At 45.7% G+C, this 27,158-nt stretch overlaps 1 protein-coding gene and 1 long non-coding RNA gene across 7 annotated transcripts; one reads left to right on the plus strand and one right to left on the minus strand.

The window, feature by feature from the left end:
• Positions 1-314: 314 nt before the first annotated feature.
• Positions 315-3,033, plus strand: LOC125925453 (uncharacterized). The gene is made up of 3 exons (XR_007458835.1): positions 315-420; positions 1,776-1,893; positions 2,704-3,033. It is a non-coding gene; the product is annotated as an uncharacterized LOC125925453 (long non-coding RNA).
• Positions 3,034-3,055: 22 nt separating this feature from the next.
• Positions 3,056-23,717, minus strand: PPP1R15B (protein phosphatase 1 regulatory subunit 15B). Of its 6 annotated transcripts, none has more exons than XR_007458833.1 (4): positions 21,227-23,713; positions 10,722-10,784; positions 7,628-8,707; positions 3,056-5,332 (listed from the first exon to the last, which is right to left on the minus strand). XR_007458833.1 is itself a non-coding variant. In XM_049634464.1 (2 exons), the coding sequence occupies exons 1-2, from the start codon at positions 23,144-23,146 to the stop codon at positions 10,773-10,775; spliced, it is 1,932 nt and encodes a 643-aa protein (XP_049490421.1). In that variant the 5' UTR covers positions 23,147-23,713; the 3' UTR covers positions 3,056-10,772. The 6 variants fall into 6 exon arrangements, 3 of the variants coding, with proteins under 3 accessions (XP_049490421.1, XP_049490420.1, XP_049490422.1); XR_007458832.1 differs by having other exon boundaries at positions 5,428-8,707; XR_007458831.1 differs by having other exon boundaries at positions 3,056-8,707.
• Positions 23,718-27,158: the final 3,441 nt, after the last annotated feature.

Consider the following 27,158-nt stretch of genomic DNA (forward strand, 5'->3'; position numbering starts at 1 on the left):
GGAGGAGTCAGGATGACTCCGAGGTATTTGGGCTGAGCAGCTGGAGGACTGCGTTGCCATAGACTGAGACAAGAGCAGGCTGCAGGAGAGACAGGTGTGGCAGGGGAGAGTGGGGAGACGCAGGTTCGGTTCCAAGCACGTTACGCTGGAGATGCCTGGGAGATACCCAGGTAGAGATGCCAAGGAGGTGACTGGCCATACAAGGTGAGAGTCTGTCTCGGGAGTAGAGATACACATGTGGTGTTGCCCAGTGATTGGATGGTGGGAAAGCCACAAGGCTGGTTGAGGTCACAAAGGAAGTGAGTGTGGGGAGGGAGGAGGCGGGAGATCAGGGGCCGAGAACCGGGCACTCCGACTCTGAAAGGTCAAGTTAGTGAGAAGGAATCCGCAAAGGAAACTGGAAAACCCGAGGCTAGGGAGGTAGGACGACAAGAGGGAGCGGTGTCCTGAAGGGAAAAGCCTTGAGCGCAGTCACGTCCCTCCCTCGGAAGGAGAAGGAATGTGCGGATGCTGCTAGTGTTCTAGAAGGGCTGAGGTTCGGGTGGGTTCTGTCTGAGCAGGAAGCGACTTGCACTCCTGCGCGAAAGGGTGGGGAGACAGCCCGGGTTATTTTTAAGTTGGTCTGACAACGGGCCTGGGGAAGATGATCGTTTGGCTAATGAGCCCTTGCCCGCCGGTGAGAAGTTCGCCTGAAATGTGCCCCCCTCAGCTCCATCTCCAAGGCGCCGCTCTGGCTTCTCCTGGGAAGGACGCCAGCCCAAGATGGCTGGCTGATTTCTCCTGCCAGGGCCGCGTCGTGGCGAGGAGCACTGGCACTGGCAGCTCCCCAGAGAGGGGAGGGGAGGAACGAAAGCGTCAGGCCTCCGCTCCAGGCAAGGAGAGGTGGGCTGGGTGGAGCCGGGAGGACCGGCCCCGTAGTCAACCTGCTGAGGTTTCCTCTCCGGGTCCCTTCTTGAATCCACGGTTCAGGCAATGCTCTTGTCGCGCCCACTTTAAATGTCTGGCCGGGGTTTTTTTCTAGAAAATGGCAGCTGGTGCTGACTTGGGCATTTCCTGGAACTAACACAGCACTTTGGCTCAGTTTAGCTCAATAAATGCATAAGGCACCATTATGCTCCTATCTCTATGTGAAAATGGCTCCAGCCTTCAGCCAACCGGTTTCTCCCCCTCCGGGCTCTGCCACCCCCCACTGTGCTGGTCTACACTCATCAGAGACTTTGGCCCCTGGCTTAACACCTTCCTCCGACATGCCTTGGCTCCCTCTCATTCGGGGTGATTTCAGTACTAATAATGTGAGTGAACTGACCAATGTCCTAACCCCACAATACCTTACTATTCTCACCTCCGGGAACACTCACCTCCACGCAGTTAAATGATTCATACCCAAGACCATGCCTTAACCTTTCCGACCACCCAGATTCCCTCCAACTTGGAAAACATGAACCCCAACATCCCACTTTCTGATCACAGTTTGGGTCCTCCTAACACCCTCGTTCCTCTTTTCTCCCTTCCCACCTGTTCCTGGCTTTCCTACGGGACCTCTGGGCTTCTCAGATTTCCTCCAAATCTATCAGTGAAAGCCTCACGTCACTTCCTGCGCCATTCAGCCCAAACTCACGGCCTCTCACAACATCCCCCACTAGCCAAAACCCTTATCCATTTGTCCTCAGCCGTATACACACTGCAAAACTACCCTCTGGATCAATCTGTCCACCTTTTCTGCTCCCGTGCCCAGAAAAGCTACAATATCCCCACTCTCCCTCCTTCCACTTCAGGTTGCTTAAAGAAGTGATGTCTGCGCTCAGAGTGCCTGACTCTTTGCCTCCCAGTTACACACAGTCTGGTATCTGTCCCCACAGCTCCTTGAAAACGGCTGAAACTATTCTGGCAAAGGTAAGCACTTACTTCCAGGTCGCTAAGTCCAACAGGTGCTTCTTGGCCCTGCCTCCTCCCTGCCCTGGGTACCCCTGTCTGCTTCTCTACTCTGTGCCCCAGCCATCCCGAACCCCCTACAATGGCCTGTACCTTTGTGCCCTAGCCTCCTCGGCCTGGAGAACCCTTCTCTGCCTTTTCAGTCTCCTTCAAGGTGCAGCCCAGGGAGGAACCGTCTACACTTGCCTGACGTCCTGTGCTTATCACTATTTTAGTACTCATCCCTGTACAGGAATGGACTTTCCTGTCACCCCACAAGACTGGAACTCCTTGGGAGCAGGGACTGCCTTTTTGGGGCGTGCATTTATTTATTTTGAAAGAGACAGACAGAGAGAGTGTATGCACTGTATGTATGCAGAGAGAGGGAGAGAGAAAATCTCAAGCAGGCTCCGCGCTGTCAGCACAGAGCCCAACTCAGGGCTCAGTCCCACAAACCGTGAGATCATGATCTGAGCTGAAATCAAGAGTCGGATGCTTAGCCCACTGAGCCACCCAGGTGCCCTTTTCTTTTTTTAAAGTTTTTATTTTAATCACCCTGTGTTCATCAAGACAAGTGCACTCCTTAATCCCTATCACCTGTTTCACTTATCTCCCCCCGCCCCTCCATCTCCCCTCTGGTAACCATCAGTTTGTTCTCTATAGCTCTCGATAGTCTGTTTCTTGGTTTATCTTTTATTTTCAGGGACTGTATTTTAAATCTGCTTTTTTGTCTTCATTTTTCCCCGTAGCGTTTGGCCACTCCCACCTTCAGGAAGCTCTTTTTTTCTCTAGGCCTGCATGACACCCCATTCTCCTGGGTTACCTCCTACTTCAATGGCTATTCCTTCTTAATATCTTGGGTAACTGCTTCTCCTCTGCTTAACATCAGAATGTTGAGAGAATCCAAACTTCACCCTCGACCTGGATCTCCCCCTGGGCCATCTCCCCCATTGTGTTAAATTCCATCTACGGGCTGCTGGCTTCCAGATTTTTATCTGAATCTGACCTCTCCCTTGGGCTTCAGATGCATATATCCCATTGCCTCATCACTCACAGGGATGTTTAATAAATATCTCAAACTTAATGTGGTCAAAACAGGACTCCTGATTTCCAGCTCCAGATCTGTTCTACCCAAGTACTCTTTATCTCAGTATGTGGCACACTCAGTAATCACCGCATTGCTTGGACCAAAAGCCTAGGACTAGGGTGACCACTTGTCCTGGTTTGCCCGGGGCCGGTCCTCGTTTTAGCCCTGAAAACCCTGTCCCAGGAAACTCCTCAGTCTCAAGCGAGCCGGGATGTTTGGTCATCTCACTTGGGAATCACCCAAGATCTCCTTCTTTTCTTTGCATTCTACATCCAATCAAGTGGATCTCCATCCAGATATACCCTCTTTCCACCTCCACTGCCACCTCGTCCAAGCCTCCATCATGTCCCACACAGACCATCCCAATAGCCTCTCCGTCTGGTGTCCCTCCTCCCTTGCTTGGCCTGCTGCGTTTTTCACACAATAGCCAGAGGATCTTTACAAAGAGAAAAACACACCACTTAGGGCTTGAATACCTACTAGTTCAAGCACTCCAACTACACTTCGAACAAATCCAAATTTCCTTCCTGCAGGTTCTGCATGATCTGGCCCTCGCCTCTCATCCACTGGCATTTCCTAGTTCACTCCCTTCTTCCCATCCCTCCCTTCCCCCCATCACCTTATGACTCACCCCCTCCTACCATTCAGGTATGAGGCCAAAGTTACCCTCATGACTGTATCCAGAGTCATTCCCCAAGTTTCTCCCTATCAGATCTCTCTCTCTTCCATTATCTTCAAGGCATAGCTCACCACCTGACGTTACCCTGTTCATTTTTTTGCTTGTGTATCAACTCTCCCATCTAAGATGTAAGCTTGAGAGCAGAGCCCTTGCCCGCGTTGTTCACATCCCTGTTCTCAGCACTTGGCTCAGCACACAGCAAGTGCTCAGTAAATCTTTGCTAAATAAATGAATATTCAGCTGAGTACAGGGTCTCTCACTGTGGTCATAAAAGATACTGAATGAACAAATTAATGCGAGTCAAGCAAGCTCTAGGCTAAGCTCTGGGCCCACCCTCATAACTAAGCTATGGTGCTTTAGGAGTTTATGACTTACTAAGAGCAAGATATGTGAATCAAATTTTAAACTAAATAGTCATAACAATTATGAATATGCTGGGGAGTAAGAAATGTCATAACTGGGTGCCCGGGTGCCTCAGTTGGTTAAGCGTCCAACTTCGGCTCAGGTCACCATCTTGCAGCTCGTGCGTTCGAGCCCCATGTCGGGCTCTGTGCTGGCAGCTCGGAGCCTGGAACCTGCTTCCGATTCTGTGTCTCCCCTTCTCTCTCTGCCCCTTCCCTGCTCACACTCTGTCTCTCTTTCTCTCAAAAATAAACATTTAAAAAAAATGTCATAACCTTTTCCTTTTTTTTTTAAGTTTATTTATTTACTTTTGGGGGAGGGGCAGAGAGAGAGGGAGCGATAGAATCCCAAGCAGGCTCCACACTGTCAGCACACAGCCCGATGTGGGGCTTGAACTCACGAACCAGTGAGATCATGACCTCAGCCGAAACCAAGAGTCGGACGCTCAGCCGACTGAGCCACCCAGGTGCGCCCCCCCTTTTATTTATTTATTTTTATTTATTTTTTTAATGTTTATTTATTTTTGAGACAGAGAGAGACAGAGCATGAATGGGGGAGGGTCAGAGAGAGAGGGAGACACAGAATCCGAAGCAGGCTCCAGGCTCCGAGCCATCAGCACAGAGCCCGACGCAGGGCTCGAACTCATGGACCGTGAGATCATGACTTGAGCCGAAGTCAGACGCTTAACCGACTGAGCCACCCAGGCGCCCCCCCACCCACTTTTATTTTTAACTAAGCTTTATGCTCCACGTGGGGCTTGAACACAATCCATCTACCAATGACCCATGAAGTAATCCAAAAGAACCAGTTTGGCCATGTCACTGCCTTTATGTAGCATGAAACAGACCAAATTTCTTAGCATGGCCTTCAAAATACTCTATCATTTAGAGTAACAACTTTATTCTCCGCTACATTTTCCATCCCATAGAACCCATACCCAGCTTGCCTGACCTATTAGCCGTTCCCCAACATGTTTCTATATTCTTCTATTTTCACATTTTCTCTAAAGCTGTTTTTCCTACTTGAAATAGCCTTTGCCTCCTTACCCATTAACTGCCCCCTTTCCCCAACATTTACCCAATTAAGAGTACTTATTTTTTCCAAGTCTAGCTCTATTTCCATCTCATCTATGAAGACTGCCTGAGACAAATGAGGCAGGAACTCGGGAAGCAGGCTGGGTTTACCTGCCCATTTTTTGCCATTCTTCCTTGTTGTGTCATCTTGGGTAGGTCATGATGCTTTGGGTCCTTCATCTGTAAATTGGGAGATAGATAAAATACATCACGTAATTTACAGCAGAAAGAAGGAAATGGATTACAAATCAGAAATTACTGGACCAGAGGGGCACCTGGGTGGCTCGGTCCGTTGAGCAACCGACTCCTGATTTCAGCTCAGGTCATGATCCCAGTGTCGTGGGATTGAGCCCCATGTCGGGCTTTGTGCTGACAACACAGAGCCTGCTTGGATTCTCTGTCTTTCTCTCTCTCTCTGCCCTTCCCCTGCTCGTGCTCTCTCTCTCTTAAAAATAAATAAACATTTAAAAAAGTTTTAAAGGACTAGTGGAAAGTATAGGTCTTTAAAATATATATATGTGACTTTGCATTAGGGAAAGATTTTTGAGAAATGGCACAAAAAGCATGGACCATGGAAGAAAAAATGGATAAATTGGACTTCTACAAAATTTTAAAATTTGCTCTTAAATGACATGATTAACAAAATGAGGGGTGCCTGGGTGGCTCAGTCAGTTAAGCATCCGACTTCAGCTCAGGCCATCATCTCGCAGTCCGTGAGTTCGAGCCCCGCGTCAGGCTCTGTGCTGACAGCTCAGAGCCTGGAGCCTGTTTCAGATTCTGTGTCTCCCTCTCTCTCTGCCCCTGCCCCACTCGTGCTCTGTCTCTATCTCTGTCTCTGTCTCTGTCTCTCTCTCTCAAAAATAAATAAACGTGAAAAAAAATGAAAAGGCCAGCCATAGACTGGGAGAAAATATTGGTAAAACATATACATGGTAAGGGATTTATATCTAAGTCCCAAATACACACACACACACACACACACACACACAATCTTGGTTAAAAACAGACCAAAGATCTGAACACATACTTCACCAAGGAAGATATTTGCTGTTTCAAATCGACTTATGAAAAGATGTGCCATAACATTAAACATCAAGAACATGCAAATTTATACCAGAATAAGATACCACTGCAAATCCACTAGAAGAGCTAAACTTAAAAAGACTTACAATATCAAGCAGGGGTAAGGACATGGAAACACTGGATCTCTCATACATTGCTGCCAAGTGGTACAGCCGCTTTGGAAAACTGGAAGTTGTTTCCTTATAAAATTAAACATGTACTTACCATGTGATCCGGCAGTCTCACTCCTAAACTTATCCAAAAGGAATGGAAATGTATGGCCACAGAAACACTTTTATACACATGTTCATAGCAGCTTTATTCATTTATGCAGCATTTATGCAGCTATTTATTCAATAGCCACAAATTGTAGACAAACCACCTGTCCCTCTACTAGTGATTGAATAAATAAATTGTGGTGTAATCGTACAAGTAATACTACTCAGCAACTGAAAGGGTGGACAACTGGTATACCCAAGAGCATAAATGAATTGCAAAAGTATTACACTCGATTAAACAAGTCAGACACAAAGGGTACATACTGTATGTAAGATACAATTTTTGTGAAACTCTAGAAAAGGTAAAATAGTGATAAAAAGCAGGTCATTGGGGACGCCGGGGTGGCTCAGTTGGTTGGGCATCCAACTCTTGATTTCAGCTCAGGTCGTGACCTCGTGGTTCATGGGTTCGAGCCCCGCGCCGGCTCTGCACTGAAAGCGTGGAGCCTGCTCGGGAGTCTCTCTCTTCCCCCCCTCTCTGCCATTCCCATGTGCTCTCTCTCTCAAAATAAATAAACAAAGCAAGAAAAAAAGAAAACAAAGCAGATCACTGGCTGCCAAAAGCTGGAGGTTGGTTGAATACGAAATAGTATGTGGGAGGGGCACCTGGCTGGCCCAATCAGTCCAGCATGCAACTCCTGATCTGAGTCTTGAGTTCAAGCCCCACGTTGTGCGTGGACCTCACTTTAAAAAAAAAAAAAAAAAAAAGAGAGAGAACATGGGGGAACTTTTTGGGGTAGTGGAAATGCTCTTTATCTACCTAACCAGGAAGTGCCTTTCATAACACCAAACCTCATGCTCTCACTTGAAAGAATCACCTGATTTAAAACTGTAGGTGTAAATTCGCCACTAGTAATACTAGCTTCTCAAGAACACCGCAATTACTACAAATAAGCATAATGTGTACATGGAAGACAGACTTTCCACACATTTAATTGCTTTTCTGAAACACACGAGTCAATAAATTCCTGAACTGTGCGTGTTGGTGGGGGAGCCGGTCCACTGGGAGGCGGCGGCCATGGAAATTATCACTTGAGTTGACGAAAAGTATGTTGTGCCCCTGTGACATCCGGGTTACTGTGCTGCACCCCTGGAGGTAGACCGGGGCCAGCCCGTGGAGCCAATACCAACTTACCAAAGAGCGGTCCTGGATGTCCACCTGGCCTTGGCTACTAGCGGTACGAGGGAATCGGGCGACAGCAGCCCGAAACCCCAGCCCAGCGGTTCTTGAGGATCCTTTCCACCTTCCGAGCTGGTCTCGTGTACAGCTCTGTGATCAGACACAGTGATTCTCCAAGCCTCGAGCAACGTGCCACCCTCTCTCCTGTCACTGAGGATGACTGCCCTGGTTCACCAGCACGCAATAGAAAGCAGAATGCTAAGCAAATAGTTGAGTGAGATGAAGCCCTGGACTGGAAAAACCCTAACCCGGAAAGTCGAGCCAAGATCCGACATCATCGGCCTCTTAGATTCCACCTCCAGTCTCCTAAATTAGCCTCTCTCTGTGGAGCTCAGGAAGAATCGATTCACTTGTTTGCGTTCAAATACAAACCTTGGTACTCCCACAGGGAACAGCCTCCACTTCCGGGCACTCACCACCAAAAGGTGGAGTCACAATGGGCAGGCCTGGACCGGGCAGGGCAGTTCTCCCCGCTCGGTTACACCGCGGGAATGGCCTCCAAGGGAGCAGTAGTACATGGTAACAGCAGGGAATCCACCAGGCACTCTGAGATGGTGAGGAGCGCCATCTAGTGGAATCAACGGAGCATCTCTAGAAACCCCCAGCCGCAAAGGAAGAGAACAGATACCCTGGCGCCGCAATACAGGCTGTTAATTCTGGAAAAGAAAAGGACTCGGCCGATTTGCTCACGTGTGAAAGTCAGCAGTTGACATGCACCGTATTAAGGACACTCAAATGAACTGATGTGGTATCCCCAGCCAGGTTGGCGTTTGCGATTCCATTCCACAAAGTTAAGAGCGTCCGGCGGCTTCCCTGGGAGGACCTTTCAGTTCCGTGATTCGACCTCATCTGTGATCGTGGCACATTTGTTTGTAATCAGACCCGGCTGCGTCGATGAGACCTCAGCGAACGCTCTATGAGAGGTGACTTTACCAAAGTGATTAACCTGGAGCACCTGGCTGGCTCGGCTGGAAGAGCGCGCGGCTCGTGATCTCGGGGTTGTGAGTTTGAGCCCCACGTTGGGTGTAGAGATTACTAAACACACACACACACACACACACACACACACACACACGCAAACAAAGGAAAGAAAAGAAAAAAGTGATTAACTCATTCAAGAGATTATAAATAAGTAAATAAGTAAATAAGTAAGTAAATAAATAAATAAATAAATAAAAGTGATTTACTCATTCAAATCTTTGTTGAATATCTATATGCTAGTCACAGTTCCAGGCTAGCGAGGGTGGCAAAAGACAAGAAACAAGTGAAAATGTTAACCAGATGAAGTCAGAATGAACATAGTTTTTTTAAAAAGGTGAAGTGAGGAATGGGGCACCTGGGTGGCTCCATCAGTTAAGCGTCCGACTTCGGCTCAAGTCATGATCTCACCGTTCGTGAGTTCGAGCCCCACGTCCGGCTCTGTGCTGACAGCTCAGAGCCTGGAGCCTGCTTCGGATTCTGTGTCTCCCTCTCTCTCTGTCCCTCTCCTGCTCAGGCTGTCTCTCTCTCTCTCTCTCTCTCTCTCTCTCTCTCTCAAAAATAAACAAACATTGAAAAAATAAATAAATAAAAAGATGAAGTGAGGGAAAGGGCAGGTTGTGGATAAGGCAGTGAGGAGTCTCTTGGAGGTACTTTTGAGATGAAGGACTCATCTTCTCATGAGGAAACATTTTTAAAGACAACCATCCCAGAATATATATGCAGATGCGTTTTCAAAACTGTTTTGGGACTGACTTCTCTCTGGTTTTTGCCTTCTGAGCCAATGCATGAACTCCACCAAGAAAAGCATGCGGGGGCACCTGGGTTAAGCATCTATGACTCTTGGTTTCGGATCAGGTCATGATCTTACGGTATCGTGGGTTCAGGCCTTGTGGAGGGCTCTGCACTGAAAGTGCTTGGGATTCTCTCTCTCCCTCTCACTCTTTACCCCTCCCCCACTCGCGCTGTCTCTCTCTCTCTCTCTCTCTCAAAATAAATAAGTTTTTAAAAATTAAAAAAAGAAAAGAAAAGCATGCTTGGGGGCACCTGGCTATCTCAGTCGGTACAGCACGAGACTCTTCATCCCAAGGTTGTAAGTTCAAGCCTCATGTTGGGGGTAGATATTACTTAAAATCCTAGGGGCACCCGGGGGGCTCAGTCAGTTGAGCGTCTGACTCTTGATCTCGGCTCAGTCATGATCTCACAGTTTGTGAGTTTGAGCCCCCCATCGGGCTCTGCAACTGATAGCGTGGAGCCTGCTTGGAATTCTCTCTCTCTTCCTCTATCTCTGCCCCTCCCCTGCTCACGTGCCCGCTCTCTCAAAATAATAATAAACTTTTAAAAGTAAAATCTTTTAAAAAAGAAACAGAAAAAAAAAACAGGTTTAACTCAAAATGGTATACTGCATGCAGATTTACTCCCACCTCTCTTTTCGACCCTGAACATCTTTGGGATATTTATGAAAATTAACCCAGTCTTTTTTTTTTCAATTATTTATTTTTGAGAAAGACGGAGAGAGGGGGGGCACAAGCAGGGAAGGGGCAGAGAGAGAGAGGGAGAGAGAGAATACCAAGCAGGTTCCACACTGCGCTAACCCTAACCCTAACCCTAACCCTAACCCTAACCCTAACTCACAAACTGTAAGATCATGACCTGAGCCAAAATCAGGAGTCAGACACTTAACTGACTGAGCCACCCAGGTGCCCCATCTCAGTGTATTTATGTTTTTAATGTTTATTTATTTAGAGAGAGAGAGAGAGAGTAAGCAGGGAAGGGGCAGAGAGAGAGGGAGAGAGAATCCCAAGCAGGTTCCACACTGTCAGTGCAGAGCCCAGTGGGAGGCTCGAACCCACGAACCAGATCATGACCTGAGCCAAAATCTGAGAGTCCGACAATTCACTGACTGAACCCCCCCTCCCCAGGCACCCCCAAAATTAATCCAGTCTTAAACCACATATATGGTAACCTATTATTTTGGTGGGAAAGTATGCAGCAAGCTCTGGAGAGAGTTAAGGCCCCTGTGAGCTCCTTTCTTCCCCTTGGGTAGACGGTGTCTTTAATGAACACACACCTCTGGCAAACCGTGCTGTTCTTTTGCTGCGGAGGTCCTCATCCTTGTCTTCTAGGGAAGGATCTGCAAGAACAATAGTGAACAGATGGAGGAAAGAGTAAAAGATTAAAAGAACAAAACTTGATAAATCACTCCCAAGTTCGTCCCTTGTAGTTCAGGTTTCTAGACCTTATGTCCTCATCAGATCCCTGGGGTATCTTCCCGATGGGTCAAGCAACCCGCTTTCTATACACCTAGCTTCTTCTGTCTTCCCTGGTGAGATTACAGAGCCGGCCAACAGTAAAACAGGGATGCAACTCAAATTATTACATAGTAACACATACCCCTACCGACCCCCTGTATTCTCCATTCCATGTGTAAAATGGTTTCTTTAAATTCCCTGATGGCAAATTTGTCACTAAAACATATTAATTGGAAGCAATATAAGTCTTGCTTAGTGAATCCTCAAAGTGAGCGAGGTTAAAAGAGATTGATTTATCCTATTTATTACCCCTATTGCTCTAGATATTGATATCACGCTACCTTTGTATTTTAAAGTCATAACTGACCGACACAAACAGTCTCTCTGGAGCAAATCCAGGGAGCAAAAGACTAATGTTTTGTATTGACCACAAAGCATTCAATGAAGTCCATAAGGAAAAGATCCTAATTACCAACACAGAAAGATTCCAAAAAAACTAACATTCGTGTTATAATCAGTTAAATGAAGAAATATCAAAACCTCCTTATACATACAAAAGAAATGAAGTCTCTCAACTCAAAGGGTACCCTGGGCAGCATACTTATTTTTTAGAATGTACTAAGAATTCTTTTATATATCTCTATATTAGATACTTTTATAACATGTGTTTTGTGAGAAAAAAAGACAAGATATTTCCACTTTTTTTTTTTTTTTTAAAGAGAGAGAACGGGAGGACAGAGGGAGAGAGAGGATCCCAAGCAGGCTCCATGCTCACTCAGTGCAGAGCCCAACACAGGGCTTGATCCCAAGACTCTGGGATCATGACCTGAGCCAAAATCAAGAGTTGGCAGCTCAACCGACTGAGCCCCCCAGAAACCCTCCATTTATTTTTAAAGGTACACAGAAGGGGGCACCTGGCTGGCTCAGTCGGGAGAGCATGCGACACTTGATCTCAGGTTTGTGAGTTTGGGCCCCGTGTTGGGTGTAGAGATTAAAAATAAAATCTTTAGGGGCGCCTGGGTGGCTCGGTCGCTTAAGCGTCCGACTTTGGCTCAGGTCACGATCTCACGGTCCGTGAGTTCGAGCCCCGCGTCGGGCTCTGGGCTGACAGCTCAGAGCCCGGAGCCTGTTTCAGATTCTGTGTCTCCCTCTCTCTGACCCTCCCCCGTTCGTGCTCTGTCTCTCTCTGTCTCAAAAATAAATAAACGTTAAAAAATTAATAAAAATGAAATATTTTAAAAAATAAAAGATAAAAATAAAAGGTACACAGAGAATCCAAAGAAGTCTCCAGATGAGACCACCAAATTCCTAAATCTGTAACCAGCAAAATTTGAGGTCAGTAATTAAATATTTGCCTTAAACTTTCTATTGAAGTAGAAAAAAAATTTCTCCAAAAATTTCTCCAATTGTGAAAATTTCGCACAATTTCTCCATGATACCAGGAGTCATAGCGATAAATCTGGTTTGATGTGAATATGGCTATTTCCATAAAACTTCCGGGAAGAGAGAGCCAAAAATGCTTCAATTAATCCCAAGATGGTATAAAGTATAACCTGGGGCTATCAATTCAATTTGTACTAAATACTGATTGCTTGCAACTATTCTTTCCTCCCGGTTCAGAACTATATCTTTAATAAATTTTCTTCATCAGCTAGGAAGATCCAAATACCCAAATTAAGAATGCTATTATGTCTTAATCCATTAATAGGCTTGTTATAACCCAAACGCTGTCTTTTTTCCAGGGTAAGAAGTTTGATTTTTCTGATGCTGCCATCACATTTATGCAACATCGTAAATGGGAGAATGTCATGATTTACAGCATCATGGTTATCATTAATAACAATGCACAAACTAAAGAAACATTAAGATTTCCCTGCTACTTAACTGGCGCAGCCACTCTGGAAAACAATATGGGAGTTCCTCAAAAAGTTAAAAAACAGAACTGGGCGGGGGCATCTGGGTGGTTCAGTCGATGAAGTGTCTGAGTCTCGATTTCAGCTCAGATCATGATCTCACGGTTCATGAGTCTGAGCCCCACATCGGGCTTTGCACTGACAGTGTGGAGCCTGCTTGGGATTCTCTCTTCCTCTCTCTCTGCCTGGGCCGCCCCCCCTCTCTCACAAAAAATAACCTAATTTAAAAAATCAAAAAATAGAACTATCCTGGGGTGCCTGGGTAGCCCAGTAGGTTGAGCATCCGACTTCAGCTCATGATCTCACAGTTCATGAGTTCAAGCCCCACGTGAGGCTCTGTGCTGACAGCTTGGAGCCTGGAGCCTGCTTATGATTCTGTGTCTCCCTCTCTCTCTCTGCCCCTTGCTCTCTCTCAAAAATAAATATTAAATAAAGTAGAACTACCCCACAACCCAGCAGTTGCACTACTATGTATTTATCCAGAGGATACAAACATGATGATTTGAAGGGGCACGTGCCCTGATGTTCATAGTAGCGTTATCAACAATAGCCAAACTATGGAAAGAGCCCACGTCTATTGGCTGATGAATGGATAAAGAGGTGGCACATATATATATATATATATATATACACACATACACACACAATGGGATATTACTCAGTCATCAAAAGAAATGAAACCTGGCCATTTGCAATGATGTGGATGGAGCTAGTGTGTTATGCTAAGTGAACTCAGTCAGAGAAAGACAAATACCATGATTTCACTCATATGTGGAATTTAAGAAATAAAACAGATGAACATAGGGGAAGGGAAGAAAATATATGACAAAAACAGAGACAGAGGCAAACCATAAGACTCTTCAATATAGAGAACAAACTGAGGGTTGCTGGAGGGGAGATGGATGGGGGGATGGGCTAAATGGGTGAGGGGTATTAAGGAGGACACTTGTGGGGTGCCTGGGTGGCTCGGTGGGTTGAGCATCGGGCTTTGGCTCAGGTCACGATCCCACAGTTCGTGGGTTCGAGCCCCGCGATGGGCTCTGTGCTGACAGCTCAGAGCCTGGAGCCTGCGTCGGATTCTGCGTCTGCCTCTCTCTCTGCCCCTCCCCTGCTCGCACTCTGTCTCTGGGTCTCAAAAATAAATAAATGTAAAAAAAAAAAAAAAAAAAAAAAAAGACACTTGTGATGAGCACTGGGTGTATGTAAGTGATGAATCACTGGGTTCTACTCCTGAAACCAATACTATACTGTGTTAACTAACTTGAATTTAAATTAAAAAAAAAAAAAAAATTTCCCTGTACCTAAGAGAAACACTATGCTAAGCTGAGCATGTGAATTTGACTGCTTCTGTGAAATACCCCATTTTACTGTTTTCTTTGCAGAAGTGGATGCCTGGGCCAATTTTGGAATCAAATCCCCAGTCTCTAAGAAGGGCATTTCATACTCTAAGAACCAAATTCCCCTATTAAAACTTGGTTTGCAATCCTACTCATCCCCTTAAAATTCCTCCCCTTCAACAAGCTGAGGTGCAATTTACATGTCACATAACCTTTTTAAAGTACAGAAATTTGTCCAGCACCTCTAAGTTTATAGTGCTTTCACACAAGTACCTGATTTAATCCTGAAAATTCTGCTCAGTAAGTCCAAAGCTAATGTAAAATACTAGGAAACATACAATATCAACTTGAACCAAAATATCATGTAACATCTAATAATTGCAAATATATTTATTACAATTTACAGATTAGTTAAAGTTATATACACAAATATAATTTTAGCTACAAAATCCCAACAAACTGGTTACATTTAAATCACTGCATCTGCAGAAGCCAATTTAGAGTCTCCTCGTCCCCTAAATTCACCTTCCTTAAATTATAAAAAAATAAAATCTGACAGTTTTGATTTCAAGTTAAAGATGAAGAGGCGCTGTTATCACATTTCAAACACTCAGAAAAGGAAATTTTACCTGTCTGTACAAAGCCTTTCACATGCTACATTGATACTTAAAGCACCATTGCAAGACTTTAAACGTGCACAATGTTCAGTGACAGCTTCCAGGTTTGACTTTGTTCTAACAACTAGGATTGGGATGAAATGACAAGAATTTTTTTCTCCTTCAGCCCCACTTAAAAATAGCCCCTTCTGTCCTTTTCATCACTGTCTGATCGCTTCTTTGAAAGGAGGGTGGTAAGTGGGAGAACTCTTCCCCAAGCTTTTACTCATTTGGTAGTGAGGTCGGAATCCCCAGGGAACAAGGTGCCAAAATCCAATACGTGGCAAGCTATGCCATTATTTTCACATAAGCGAGAGGTGCAAGATTTCAGGCGGAGCCTGTGAAATAACCAGCAGGCTGCAGGCTGGTTTTAAAAGAACGCCTAGACGCTTTCCATAAGCTTCGTTCAAGGCAAATGGTGCCTTCTTTCCATCTGACGCAGCGGTGCTTGAAACCAGCCTGTTTCCACTGCGCTCCAGCAGGACTCTGCAAGTGCAGCCCCTACAATGGCCTCAAGTGGAGGCGCACAGCGCCCAGGGGGTAAGGGCTCTGCAAAAATGGGACCGGCTTTGATGATGGCGTACTCGCCGTGTGTTCACCTGTGAGTATGTGTGTTATCACTGGAGGCAATGCTTAGAGCAGACTGGATGGAAGTAATGACCAGGTAGATTATAAACTGAGGTAGTAACTCTGCCAGCACTTCTGATGAAAAATTTGTTTCCACACTGAAACAAGTTGAAACTGAAGAGGTCACCTGTTCTACTCATGTGTTCCATCACCTGCGACAGGAGGCGCGTGGGGTAAAGAGGGACCAATAGGAGGAGATCAACATTACCTCGGCCTAACAGATGTGCACCATGTAGAGCTAACCGAGCAAACCAAGGACAATCAGTCACTGCAAAAACTTCAATTCAAAAGTGAACTTTGGGCTAAAAATATTAAGACTTTCGAGTTAAGTCTATAGTACCATCCTGGAAGTACAGGCCTTGTCTTACTTCTCTCAGTAACAGAACACGATAAACTTGGATATCGACTGAAGTCTGTGTTTTATGTTGCAAACTGGAAAATTCAGAACTGCCCATTTCCAAGTTTACAGTGTCCCCCTGACAGGTTTTAAAAGTGACGGTGCTGAGACGTGAGATTAATAACACTGGTTTTCTGTTGAGAGCATACACAACAGAACCAAATTGCTCTGAGAGGTCTCCTAGCTCCTTCCTAGGACAATTCTTGGCTTTTCAATTTAAAAAATCAATGCCTATGATGCAATCATTGCTTTCCAGAGTCTTTTACAATTTCTACCTGTTGCAACATGCAAAGAACCATTGAATTGGGCACGACAGTAACATGTACAGAACCCTCTCCGAGACGGTTTGCACAGAAGTTAAACGTGTTAGACATTACAATTTGGCAGAAAGATGCAATTTTCCCAAACACCAGAAGAGTCCTACACATGGAAGTTTTGTGGCGGTTCCTGAAAGTGTCTTAGGTAGAACTTCACCTAGAAACAATGACCCACCACACAACTTTCAACCAGAGTCATTTTTAGTAGAGGGAAAAAAGTTGACACAAGATAATTTAAGCTGGTAGCATACACAAGATTATTTTCTCAGCTTTTAAGTTAGAAGGGCCACATCACTGAGATAAAAATAGAGAGAACATAAAAGCCTCTTAATTTTAGAATGTCAGGGAGGAAGAGCCCAGCGTTTTCAGACAGGTAAACATAATTTAAATTAGAATGGAAAATGGGTTTTGCACCCTATAAATATTGTTTCCCAAGAAAATAAGCTTTGGAAATGCAAAATTACACCTTAAACGGTCCCCTATTTCACCTTGGCAAGCACAGAACATTCAAAAACACATCCAACTGAGTCAAAAAAGGGAGGATTAGAAACCACATCATCTCATCCTTCATTACCAGGGCTCGGCTTCAAACCTGGACATTTCTGAGTGGGATTGGTTGCAAAAAAAAAAAAAAAAAAAAAATTAGACTAGGTCACTGGGTCCAAGTTGCATATCCTCTAAAAAAAAAGGACAGCTGCCAAATTTTGTTTTTAAAAGAAACCTCTCAAATAAGAGGTAGTGTATGCTCGAGTTAGAGGCTGTCAAACCATCTTAACATTGCTCGAAAGCAGTAAGTCCTTTGAAGCATGTTTCCTGGAGCCTATTGAACATTCTTTCTCTGTGCTCAACTGTCAAGCAATATCCAATAGCATCTTCTGTTTCTTGAATTCGTTTCTGGAACCTGCACCCATCCCGTGCAAATTCTTCCCATGGTCCTTTGCGGTCCTCATCACCACTTATATAATACTCAGTAACTTCTTCAAGGAAGGTTACCTATAAAGACAAAGACTATTTTTAATCGTGCTCTAGGATCTTACAATCATTGAGGTAATTAACCAAACCTTTATGCTACTAATTCTTTCGGAATATCAAACAACCCAGTACCTCAGAGGAATATGTGGTTTCAACCGTAACAGAAGTTTAAAAGACAAAGAAGAAAGCAGCAGTAGTTCTGACTGATTAGATGGCATCTCAATAAATAGTGAGCAAATGGCCATTTGCACCTACATGGATGGAACTGGAGGGTATTATGCTAAGCGAAATTAGTCAGAGAAAGACAAATATCATATGATTTCACTCACAGGAGGAATTTAACAGACAAAACAGATGAACATAAGGGAAGGGAAGCAAAAATCATATACAAACAGCGAGGGGGACGAAACAGAAGAGACTCTTAAAAATGGAGAACAAACCCAGGGTTACTGGAGGGGTGGCTGGAGGGGGGATGGGCTAAATGGGGAAGGGGCATTATGGAATCTACTCCTGAAATCATTGTTGCACTACATGCTCACTTGGATGTAAATTTAAAAATTAATCAATTAATTAAATTTTTTTTTTTAAAGTGAGCCAATGCCATCTTAATTTCCTTCACACATACACATACATTCCTGCCCCCGTCTGTCATCGTGTTGTTCTACCTCCCTCCTCTTGGCTTTGGTGTTAAGAAAATGAATCCAGATGGGGAACTGTAAGTCTCCTGATGTTATCCTTGTGTTGTTTTTTTTTTTTTTTCCAATCCTTAGGGAAGTACAGTTCTGTGACACTTTTCTTCCAAAATGACAAATGTTTCCCCCAGAACTTTTCAGAAATATTTGAAACAGTTATTCGTCAATGTCAGTCGATGCTTTTCTTACGGCACCAAAAGCTTTAACAAGACCTTCACTATTTCTATTCTTTTTCCTTTTAAATAAAATTTCACTTTTTCGGTGCTTTCCAACTTTTGCATCATGAACATGTAGTATTACTTTTGTAATCAGACTATTAAAAAGGTTACTTAGTCAACAAAATACAGCAAAATTAACATTTTAAGGCTATGTTGCTAAGAGACTTTGTGGTTGAGATAAAAACCCTTTTCATTCCTCCTTAATATGCTATCGTTACATACACATGAAAATGTAAATATTATAGTATACATGATTTCACGTAATGAGTGACAGTCCCCTTTTAACCCCTACTTAATTTCTAATATAGAAGTTTCTTTCGGACGTAGCGAAGTACAAAAGTAAATACTTGCTCTAAAATATGTTCAATAGTTACATCAGCTAATCCCACCGTGGCCTACTCCTTTCTCCTTTCCTTCCCTTTACATCAGGCCAAGGAATGCCCTCGAGGACAATTAGCAAGCATGTAACATCTTACTAGATATTGCATTCTAGAGTTACTCACTCATGGTGTCACTAAATAATAACAACAACATGGATAGAGTGTTTACCATGTGCCAAGCTCCCTTCAGAGCACTTCACAATTTCTACCTCATTTAATCCTCATAGGACATGTACGATTATCACCTCCATTGTACAGAGAAGGAAAGAAAGGCAGGGAGGTTAATGGGCTTGTTTCAAATGACACAGCTTCCAGGAGGTGTAGCAAACAGACTGCAAACCGAGTGCGGCCCCACAATCTGCACTGTTAATGCCATGGCACAGGCGTTTCAAACTCCCATAGCTCAATGTTTCGTTTTAAGAATTAAGCACTATCAGGGGCGCCTGGGTGGCTCAGTCGGTTAAGGGTCCGACTTCAGCCCGGGTCGTGATCTCGCGGTGAGTTCGAGCCCCGCGTCGGGCTCTGTGCTGACAGCTCAGAGCCTGGAGCCTGCTTCGGATTCTGTGTCTCTCTCTCTTTCTGCCCCTCCCCTACTACTCATGCTCTGTCTCTCCCTGTCTCAGAAATAAATAAACATTAAAAAAAACTTAAAAAAAAAAAAAATTAGGCACTCTCCACGATTCCCATATACCTGAAGAATGTCAAGTACTAAAAGGCTGCCCGAATAATTTTACTGTTTTAGACATAATCCTTTATAAATGTTGCTTCCACTTCATAGTCAGTAGTCTCCCAGCTACTTGACTCATCTCATTTTTACTCAATGAGTAAGCGAAAATGAGACATGAGACTGGCCTGAGGTCCCTGAACTGTACAGCTACCATTTAAAGGCAAGGGGATGAATTAGGAGTGTTATTTACTCATCTCATTTAAATCATGCAATAACTCATACAGTAGATGCAATTATTACTCCCATCAGATAAATGAGTCAATCAAGGCCACGAGAGGTCAAGTTACTTTGCAGGTCTGGCTGTCTTCCCAAATCTCTTGGCCCTAACAGCTCAGCAGGAGGGAACACAAGTCTCCAGATACCAAATGTGCATTCCGCTGCCCCACTTTGCTTTTTAATCTAGTCACGAAATAGGTCATTTTGCCAGGGGCCCATTAAAAATATAGAGAAAAGATCTTTTATGACGACATTTACAGAAGAGTGAACGAATTTTTTAACATGACTTATTCTACTTCTACTGGCGAGACATACGCTATCACCATTTAGAGAAATTTTCTACCCAGGAAGAGTTTCAAAGGATCAATTCAGCTGGCTATTTGGAGCCAATAGATTATGGCACTGTCCGCTTCAAACTCTGATGCGGCAGAATCAGAGGGCAGCAATAATTTCCCCTTCTTTCTCTTTCCAAATAAGTGTACAGGAAACTAAAGAAACTTTCCCTCTACAATAAAAGACACCCTGTGTGCTTAGAGGGATTCCTCTCCAATTAATAACTTTAGCTGAACAAACAATAGAGGGAAAATACAAAGCAATTCAAAGGGCTTCCCAAAATAAGATCAACTTGACAATGTGTTAAAAGAATAAAATGAAGTTTTTGAGATTAGTTTAGGAAGCAACTACTCAAGTTAAGCCTAGCAAGTGACCATCATTGTTACAAATGATTATTAACCAGTAACTGGCCAATGAGAACTAATAACTAATTGCACTCTTAGGAAAAGGCAATACTATTTCCTGGTTTTTGGGTTTTTTACCGTCAAAGTCACGTACATCTCAAAAAGTCTTTCATATTGAAACTAGTATTTTCTTTCATGGCAAACAACCAGACAAATCTGGCCTGCTACTTGGTACCATCATCCCTCTGGGTCCTAATGGACAGTAACGAAGACACTGTTATCCCGTAAATAAAATATTAAGGTCTGCAAATGACGTACCACATTTAAAAACTCTATGGCGGGGCGCCTGGGTGGCGCAGTCGGTTAAGCGTCCGGCTTCAGCCAGGTCACGATCTCGCGGTCCGTGAGTTCGAGCCCCGCGTCAGGCTCTGGGCCGATGGCTCGGAGCCTGGAGCCTATTTCCGATTCTGTGTCTCCCTCTCTCTCTGCCCCTCCCCCGTTCATGCTCTGTCTCTCTCTGTCCCAAAAATAAATAAAAAACGTGGTGAAAAAAAAAAAATTAAAAAAAAAAAAAACTCTATGGCTACAACAGGACCTGACCAACCTCCCGAAAAATTTAAATTGTGTATACACACAAGGTTTGATTTTTCTGTTCCGTAAAAAAGAGTGGAAAGTTGAAGTTTGCATGCAAATAGCCCAGAGCTACAAACCCAAATGAAAAGGGCACTTTCCGGGGCGCCTGGGTGGCTCAGTCGGTTAAGCATCTTACTTCGGCTCAGGTCGTGATCTCACACTCCGTGAGATCGAGCCCCACGGCGGGCTCTGTGCTGACAGCTCAGAGCCTCGAGCCTGCTTTGGATTCTGTGTCTCCCTCTCCTGACCCTCCCTTGTTCATGCTCTTTCTCTGTCTCAAAAATAAAAAACCATAAAAAAAAAAAAAAAAAAAAAAAAAAGGGCACTTTCCTGCTAACGTCTATACCCCAGTGTCTTCCATCTGGACAGGAACAACATTCTACAAGAGGGAAGAAGGGGGGGTGGAGGTGGGAGGGTGTCATTTCTTAATCTGAGTATATAAGCTTAGAGTCCTTCCGCGCAAAAAATATGCACGACTATGCCTCCAGAAAAGTCATCCTATTGTATTTAACCACATCAAAACAGTACAAATTAACAGGCACATTAGAAGAAAGCCACAAACCTTTTTCCTCTTGATACGCGTGTGTCTTTGTCCAGAAAGAACCCCACCCTGTCCCAAGTCTGGACCTTCGGTTTCTCGGCTCCCTAACAGGTGCACCTCACAAGAAAGTAAGGTGTGATACTCCGAAATGGCCGCAGCGGGCTCAGACGGCCTCTCTGGGTCGCAACAGCCTTTCCAAATTTTCCCTGATGTTTGAAAAGGAGCCTTAAAATTTAAAAGGTTGTAGGGGTCATCGGAATTACAGAAAGAATTCCACAGTTTGAGATTCTCTGCTTCATCTGCACTAGATTCCCAGTCCTCTTCCTCCCCAGAATTCTGGTCAGGAGACTCGGGAAGGCTTCCGGTCTGGGGAGAATTCTCTAGATCAGACTTGTCAGACAAATCCTTCTCGGAGTCAGAAGGGGCTCCAGGAACAATTCTGGCAGCAGTCTGAATTGTTGCCCTAAAGTTTTGGGGATTATACGGATCTACGCTGTAGAAAGAGTTCCAAAGCTGAAGCCCTTCAGAGTCTTGTTCAAGGTCTGATTCTGAGAATGAGCTATCACTGTCAAAACCATCATCCTCAGCCTCCTCATCCCAACCCTCACCTTCGGAATCAGAACTTGTTTCCGGGTCACTGGATGCGCCTCCCAAAATGTAATCTATCAACCTGTTGCTACAGGCTGGTCTCGAGGATAAGGGAATGTCATCCTCTAGGTCTGAGGAGTCAACTACACTTGTTTGGTCCTCGCCAGGCTCTTTTTCCACCGGTACCTCACGAGACGGACAGCCTTCTGAAGGCCCCGGTTTCTCCACAGCAAGCGGGTCCTCTGTGGTCACCAACGCGACTTCCTCCTCGGTTCCCGGTTTCTGGGCGGTTCCGGGAACGGCTCCAGCAGAGGGAACACACTGTGTCGGACTGTCTCCGCCGGGTTGCGGATCCATCCGGAGCAAGCTGTGCTCCTCCTCCAGACTGTGGTAGCCATGATCTTGGTCTGGGCTGGGTAACGCTTGCCCCTTGCTGGCCTGCTGGAGGAATTCCAGCCGTTTCATGCGAAGATGGTGGATTTCGGGCAGGCCCTCTCTAGAAAGGGGCGGACATCCCCGCCATGAAGCGCAAGTGATCTCTGCCTTCAGTGGCTGGGGAGGGTCATGGGCCTCGGTCACACAGCTGCTCTCGGGGCTGAGGGTCTGGAAATCAACTAGCTCGCCACTTCCCACGCCGCTCTGATAGCCGAGCCCCACCCGGGGCAGGGAGTCCAGATAGGAGGGGTTCAACAAATAGGAGACCACGCTGAAACTGCTTAAACGCTTAACGTTTGGAGGCCCGGAGGGCAAAGAGCCAAGTTCCCGGTCCGAGCAAAGATGGCCTTGAAGGCCACTCGGCAACAGCTCCACTCCCCACAGCTGGTGCTCTAACAGAAAAGCGTGTGCCGCGGGGTCCAGGGCTCCGGCCTTGGCCTTGAGTTCCGATGTTAGATCCAAAGACGAGCACTGCCAGTGGATCCCCTCCTCCAGCCAATTGAGGGGGCTGGCACCAGAGTCGTCCGAGGGGTCGAGCCGCAGCGAACTCAAAGATTTCTGCGCGGGGGGCGCGGCTGGGTCCTCCCGAGCCTTCAGGGCCCTCAGGGCGCTGGACCCTCCAGCAAAATCTAGCCATCTGGTCGGAACCATCTCTCCGAAAAGCTGGCTCCAAACCAGCAGCTTCTGAAGCAGGCTGGGGAGTGGCGCGAAGAGCTGGGAAAGCAGCTTCACCCAGGAGCTGGTCCGAGGCTGGGGGGAAGCAGCAAGTCTGGGGTCCCCGGAGTGTTCCGGGGCAGGAGGCGAGGGCAACTTGGAGGTGCCGGGCTGCGGGCGCCGAGGGAAGAAGAAGGGCAGCCGGATCCGGGAGCCCGGCCGAGAGGCTGGCCGTGGCCGAGACCCGTCTGCTGCCGGCTCCATCTCCTTGTTCTTGGCAGTCTTCTCAGGGCTGAAGGTCGGACGGGATTCGGAGCGGCCTAAACAGTCTTGGCCGGAGTCGGGGCCCCAGGCCGATCCCCGGGCCAGCAGAAGAACCACAGCGGGAAGCGGCTTCCGCCGCGGGCGGCAGACCACAGTCCGGAACGGCAGGCGCAGGACGTAGCGGCCGAGACGACATTCATCCTGGCGGGAAGAAGGTGTCCTAGTCCGCCCGAGGCCTCTCCACCATAGATAGAGCCCTCCTGCGGCGACGGCAGCGACTGTCCAGAAGAGACGGACCGTTAAAAAGCCCCTCCGCAGCGCGACCCCGGAAGGGCTGGGCAAGAGGACGCGGGTGGAAGCGAAGCCCAAAATGGCCGCGGGGCCAGCGCGGAGCAGGACACCCCCAGGCGAGAGGACGAGACGAAGGAGGGCGGCTGGCTACGCCACCAGCCCCGCGTCGCCCAACGTCACTCGCACAGCCTCGGCGGGCGGGCCTTTCCCCACTCCGGCGTGCGGTCCCTGATTGGTCTCCGGCCGTTCCCTGTCGGCTTCCTTACTCTCGGCGGACCCAGCCCGCCCGCCGGAGGTTGCATCAGCCGGGCCTAGGCTGTACGCGTGCGCACTGGTTCCCCGTGGTCTCCTAGGAGACCGCCCCGCCCCGGTGCCCCCCAGCCCCACCCAGTCCTTTGCGCGAGAGGGGACTTTGCCAGATAACCCGACAATTCCCGGAAGCCCTCTTAAGGTCCTAATACACACCCAAGTGTGTACCCTTACCTTAGGCTTGCATATATCGGGGTTCCTGTATTGAGTGCTAAGTAGATCGTCAGCATGAGATCTTAGTATAATAAGAATTGACAATACTGTGTAAATACACGTCTGGTGTTAAGACACTAATAATTTGGAGTGGATAATGAGTGCAAAATCGTAAGGGAAAAATGAATCATTCTTATGCATTCGTGCCCTTTCGGTTTTCGAGTTTCTGAATCACTACTTAGCTTTGCCTACGACCCAGCTTTCAGTATCTAATCCACATACATCTCCCCAAGAAAATGTGAACTCTTGTTTCTTAGGTGGTGCCCTATTAGACTGTCCCCTTTCAGGAGAGGCAAACTGAAGTTGCAGAGGAGGAAAGAAACGTAGTCCTTGGAGGTGTTGACTCTCTTATATGCTTCCTAGGAGCCAACACATTCGAGTCCTATTTATGTCCTGAGCCGCCCAGAACCGCAGGATACAGCATGTAAAGGACACACGGACCGTTATCCTTTGAAAAAATTTTGTCTATTATAATTGCTATATTTAATTCTCCTTAGTTCATTTCTTTTTTCTGCTAAAAGTTTTTCAATGACACCTCTGAAATTAAAAAAAAAAAAATCTATTACAGACGGAGTGTGGCAATTTTAAGCACTTAGGGACTGCGGAAAGATCTTTCAGGAACCAGGAGGAAGCCAGCTGCTCTTCCTGCTTCAATGGGACTGTTCAAAGAACAGCCACTTCCTTCTAGGAATCTAAAAGGTCCTCAGTTTCTATGGTTTACCCCTTATTATCTTATCCATAGCTCTGGAAATATCTCATTTTTAATCCTAAGAACTTCAGAAAAAAATGTATTAATAATAGGAGGTTAACAATAGAAAAGAGATCTAAGCATGAAAATTAAACACTTGAAGCCTCAGTTTCTTGGTTGTCAAGCGAGACTAACAATTCCTCTTTCAACAGGTTGGTGAGAGAATGAAATTCCTAATACAGTACCTGGCCTAGAGAGAGTAGGGGCATAACCATCAGCTAATACTTGTGATTTAGCAGCTAACAATGGTTTCCCATGGCCTACGCAATCAAGGCTCTGTACAGCCTGTCCTCCCACTATGCTTTGCCAGCCTTCTCTTCAGTAACTTCCGTTCATGCGTGTTAATACTCCAGAACTTTGGACTTGTGTCCTGCCTCTATGTGTGCTGTTTCTCAGCCAAGAAAGCCCTCTTCCTCCCCCTTATATAAGTACTCATGCTTCAAGGTCCAACTCAAACATCAACCCCTTCTTGAAATCTTTGTCGACCTTCCCGGTCAGAACAATATTATTATACACTACTTGAACACTTAACACGCTACACTACATACACCTATAAATGTTCTTTCCTGCTGGTTTCAGCTCCTTGAGGGCGATTTCCCAATACCTAGCCCAGTGGTTCGCAAAATATGATCTGGGCACCCATGGGGATCCCATTTTCAGACCCTTTCAGGGGGCCCTCAAGGCCAAAATAATGTTCATAATAATATGCAGCTGTTATTTTCCTTTTTAACTCTCATTTTTTTCATGAGTGTACGTTCGACATGTATCTTCTAGAAAATACATGATAAGTGATCTGGCAACCCGTGGAATGCAAAAACAGATAGGAGATTCGAGTTATCTTCTATCAAGCCAGATATTAACAACATTTGGGGAAAAAAAGTAAAACAATTGTCCCTCTTCTTGCTACATTTTGTTTTGAAAAATAATTTTTCATTAAAAGTGTTACGTTGACATGTAGTGGGTTTATTATTTTTAATGAATATTTAAAAATTCCTCATTCTGACTCCTTGAACAGTAACTATTGATAAGTATATAACACACATAAAAGTTCCTTGGGGTCTTCAATAATTTTTAAGAGTGTAAAAGGGATCCTGAGCCCAAAAAGTTAGGGAATGACTGACCTAGATGTTGGCTGGCACATCATAGGTGACCAATAATGTTTGCTGAATGAATGGAAAAGTATTAATACTCTAAAACCACAGCATCAGGGGTGCCTGGGTGGCTCAGTCAGTTAAACGTCCGACTCTTGAGTCAGAGAAAGACCAATATCATGCGACTTCACTCATATGAGGAATTTAAGACACAAAACAGATGACCCTAAGGGAAGGGAAGCGAAAATAATACAAAAACAGGGAGGGGACAAAACATAAGAGATTCTTGAATATGGAGAACAAACTCAGGGCGGCTGGAGGGGTTGGGGGTGAGGGGAGGGGCTGAACGGGCAAGGGGCATGAAGGAGGACACTTGTTGGGATGAGCACTGGGAGTTATACGTAGGGGATGAATCACTGGAACCTACTGCTGAAATCATTGTTGCACCATATGCTAGTGACCTTGGATGTAAATTTTTTTTAATTAATAAAAAAAAGAAAGTCTGACTCTTGACTTTGGCTTGTGTCATGATCTCACAGTTTGGAGGTTCGAGCCCCACATCGGGGTCTGTGCTGACAGCATAGAGCCTGCTTGGGATTCTCTCTCTCCCTCTCTCCTTCTCTGTCTTTCCCCCACGGGTGTTTTCCCTCTCTCTCTCTTTCTCAAAATAAATAAATGAACTTAAAAAACTTTTAAAATAACAGCATCTTCCTTATGGCTAAGCCTTTTTTTTGTTTTCCACTGTCGACTTTGTGGCTAACACCACATGTCCCCCCAAAAGTTTTCTTAAAGCTTTTTCTTTTTTCTATTTTTTTAGTGTTTGTTTATTTTTTGAGAGCGAGAGAGACAGAGTGAAAGTGGGGGAGGGTTAGAAAGAGAGGGAGACACAGAATCCCAAGCAGGCTCCAGGCTCTGAGCTGTCAGCACAGAGCCCAACGCGGGGCTCGAACTCGCGAGTGGTGAGATCATGACTTGAGCCGAAGTCGGACGTTTCACTCACCGAGCCACCCAGGCACCCCTTTTCCACTTAGTTTTTCTAAGTTTATTTATTTATTTTGAGAGAGAGAGACAGAAAGCACAAGTGGGGGAGGGGCAGAGAGAGAGAATCCCAGCAGATTCTGCACTATCAGCGCAGAGTGGGATGCGGGACTCGAACCCACAAACCATGAGATCATGACCTGAGCCAAAGTCTGAGGCTTGACCGACTGAGCCACCCAGGCGCCCCTTAAAGCTTTCTTGAATGAGCCTCCCCTTCCCCATCTAGTCCTTGAATATATAATTTGATTCTCCCTACCTTGGAAGTTGTTCTAAAGGGGAAAAAAAACACAGTCCTAAAGCATCAAAACCTGTAAGAATGTGT

Source organism: Panthera uncia, chromosome F1, assembly GCF_023721935.1.
Source record: "Panthera uncia isolate 11264 chromosome F1, Puncia_PCG_1.0, whole genome shotgun sequence".
Taxonomy (NCBI): domain Eukaryota; kingdom Metazoa; phylum Chordata; class Mammalia; order Carnivora; family Felidae; genus Panthera; species Panthera uncia.

Coding starts and splice junctions, on each gene's coding strand:
- PPP1R15B (XM_049634463.1), bottom strand. CDS start 23,146: ATGGAGCCGGCAGCAGACGGGTCTCGGCCACGGCCAGCCTCTCGGCCG. Junction 17,143..21,226: donor CGCGTATCAAGAGGAAAAAG/GTTTGTGGCTTT, acceptor TTGTCTTTATAG/GTAACCTTCCTTGAAGAAGT.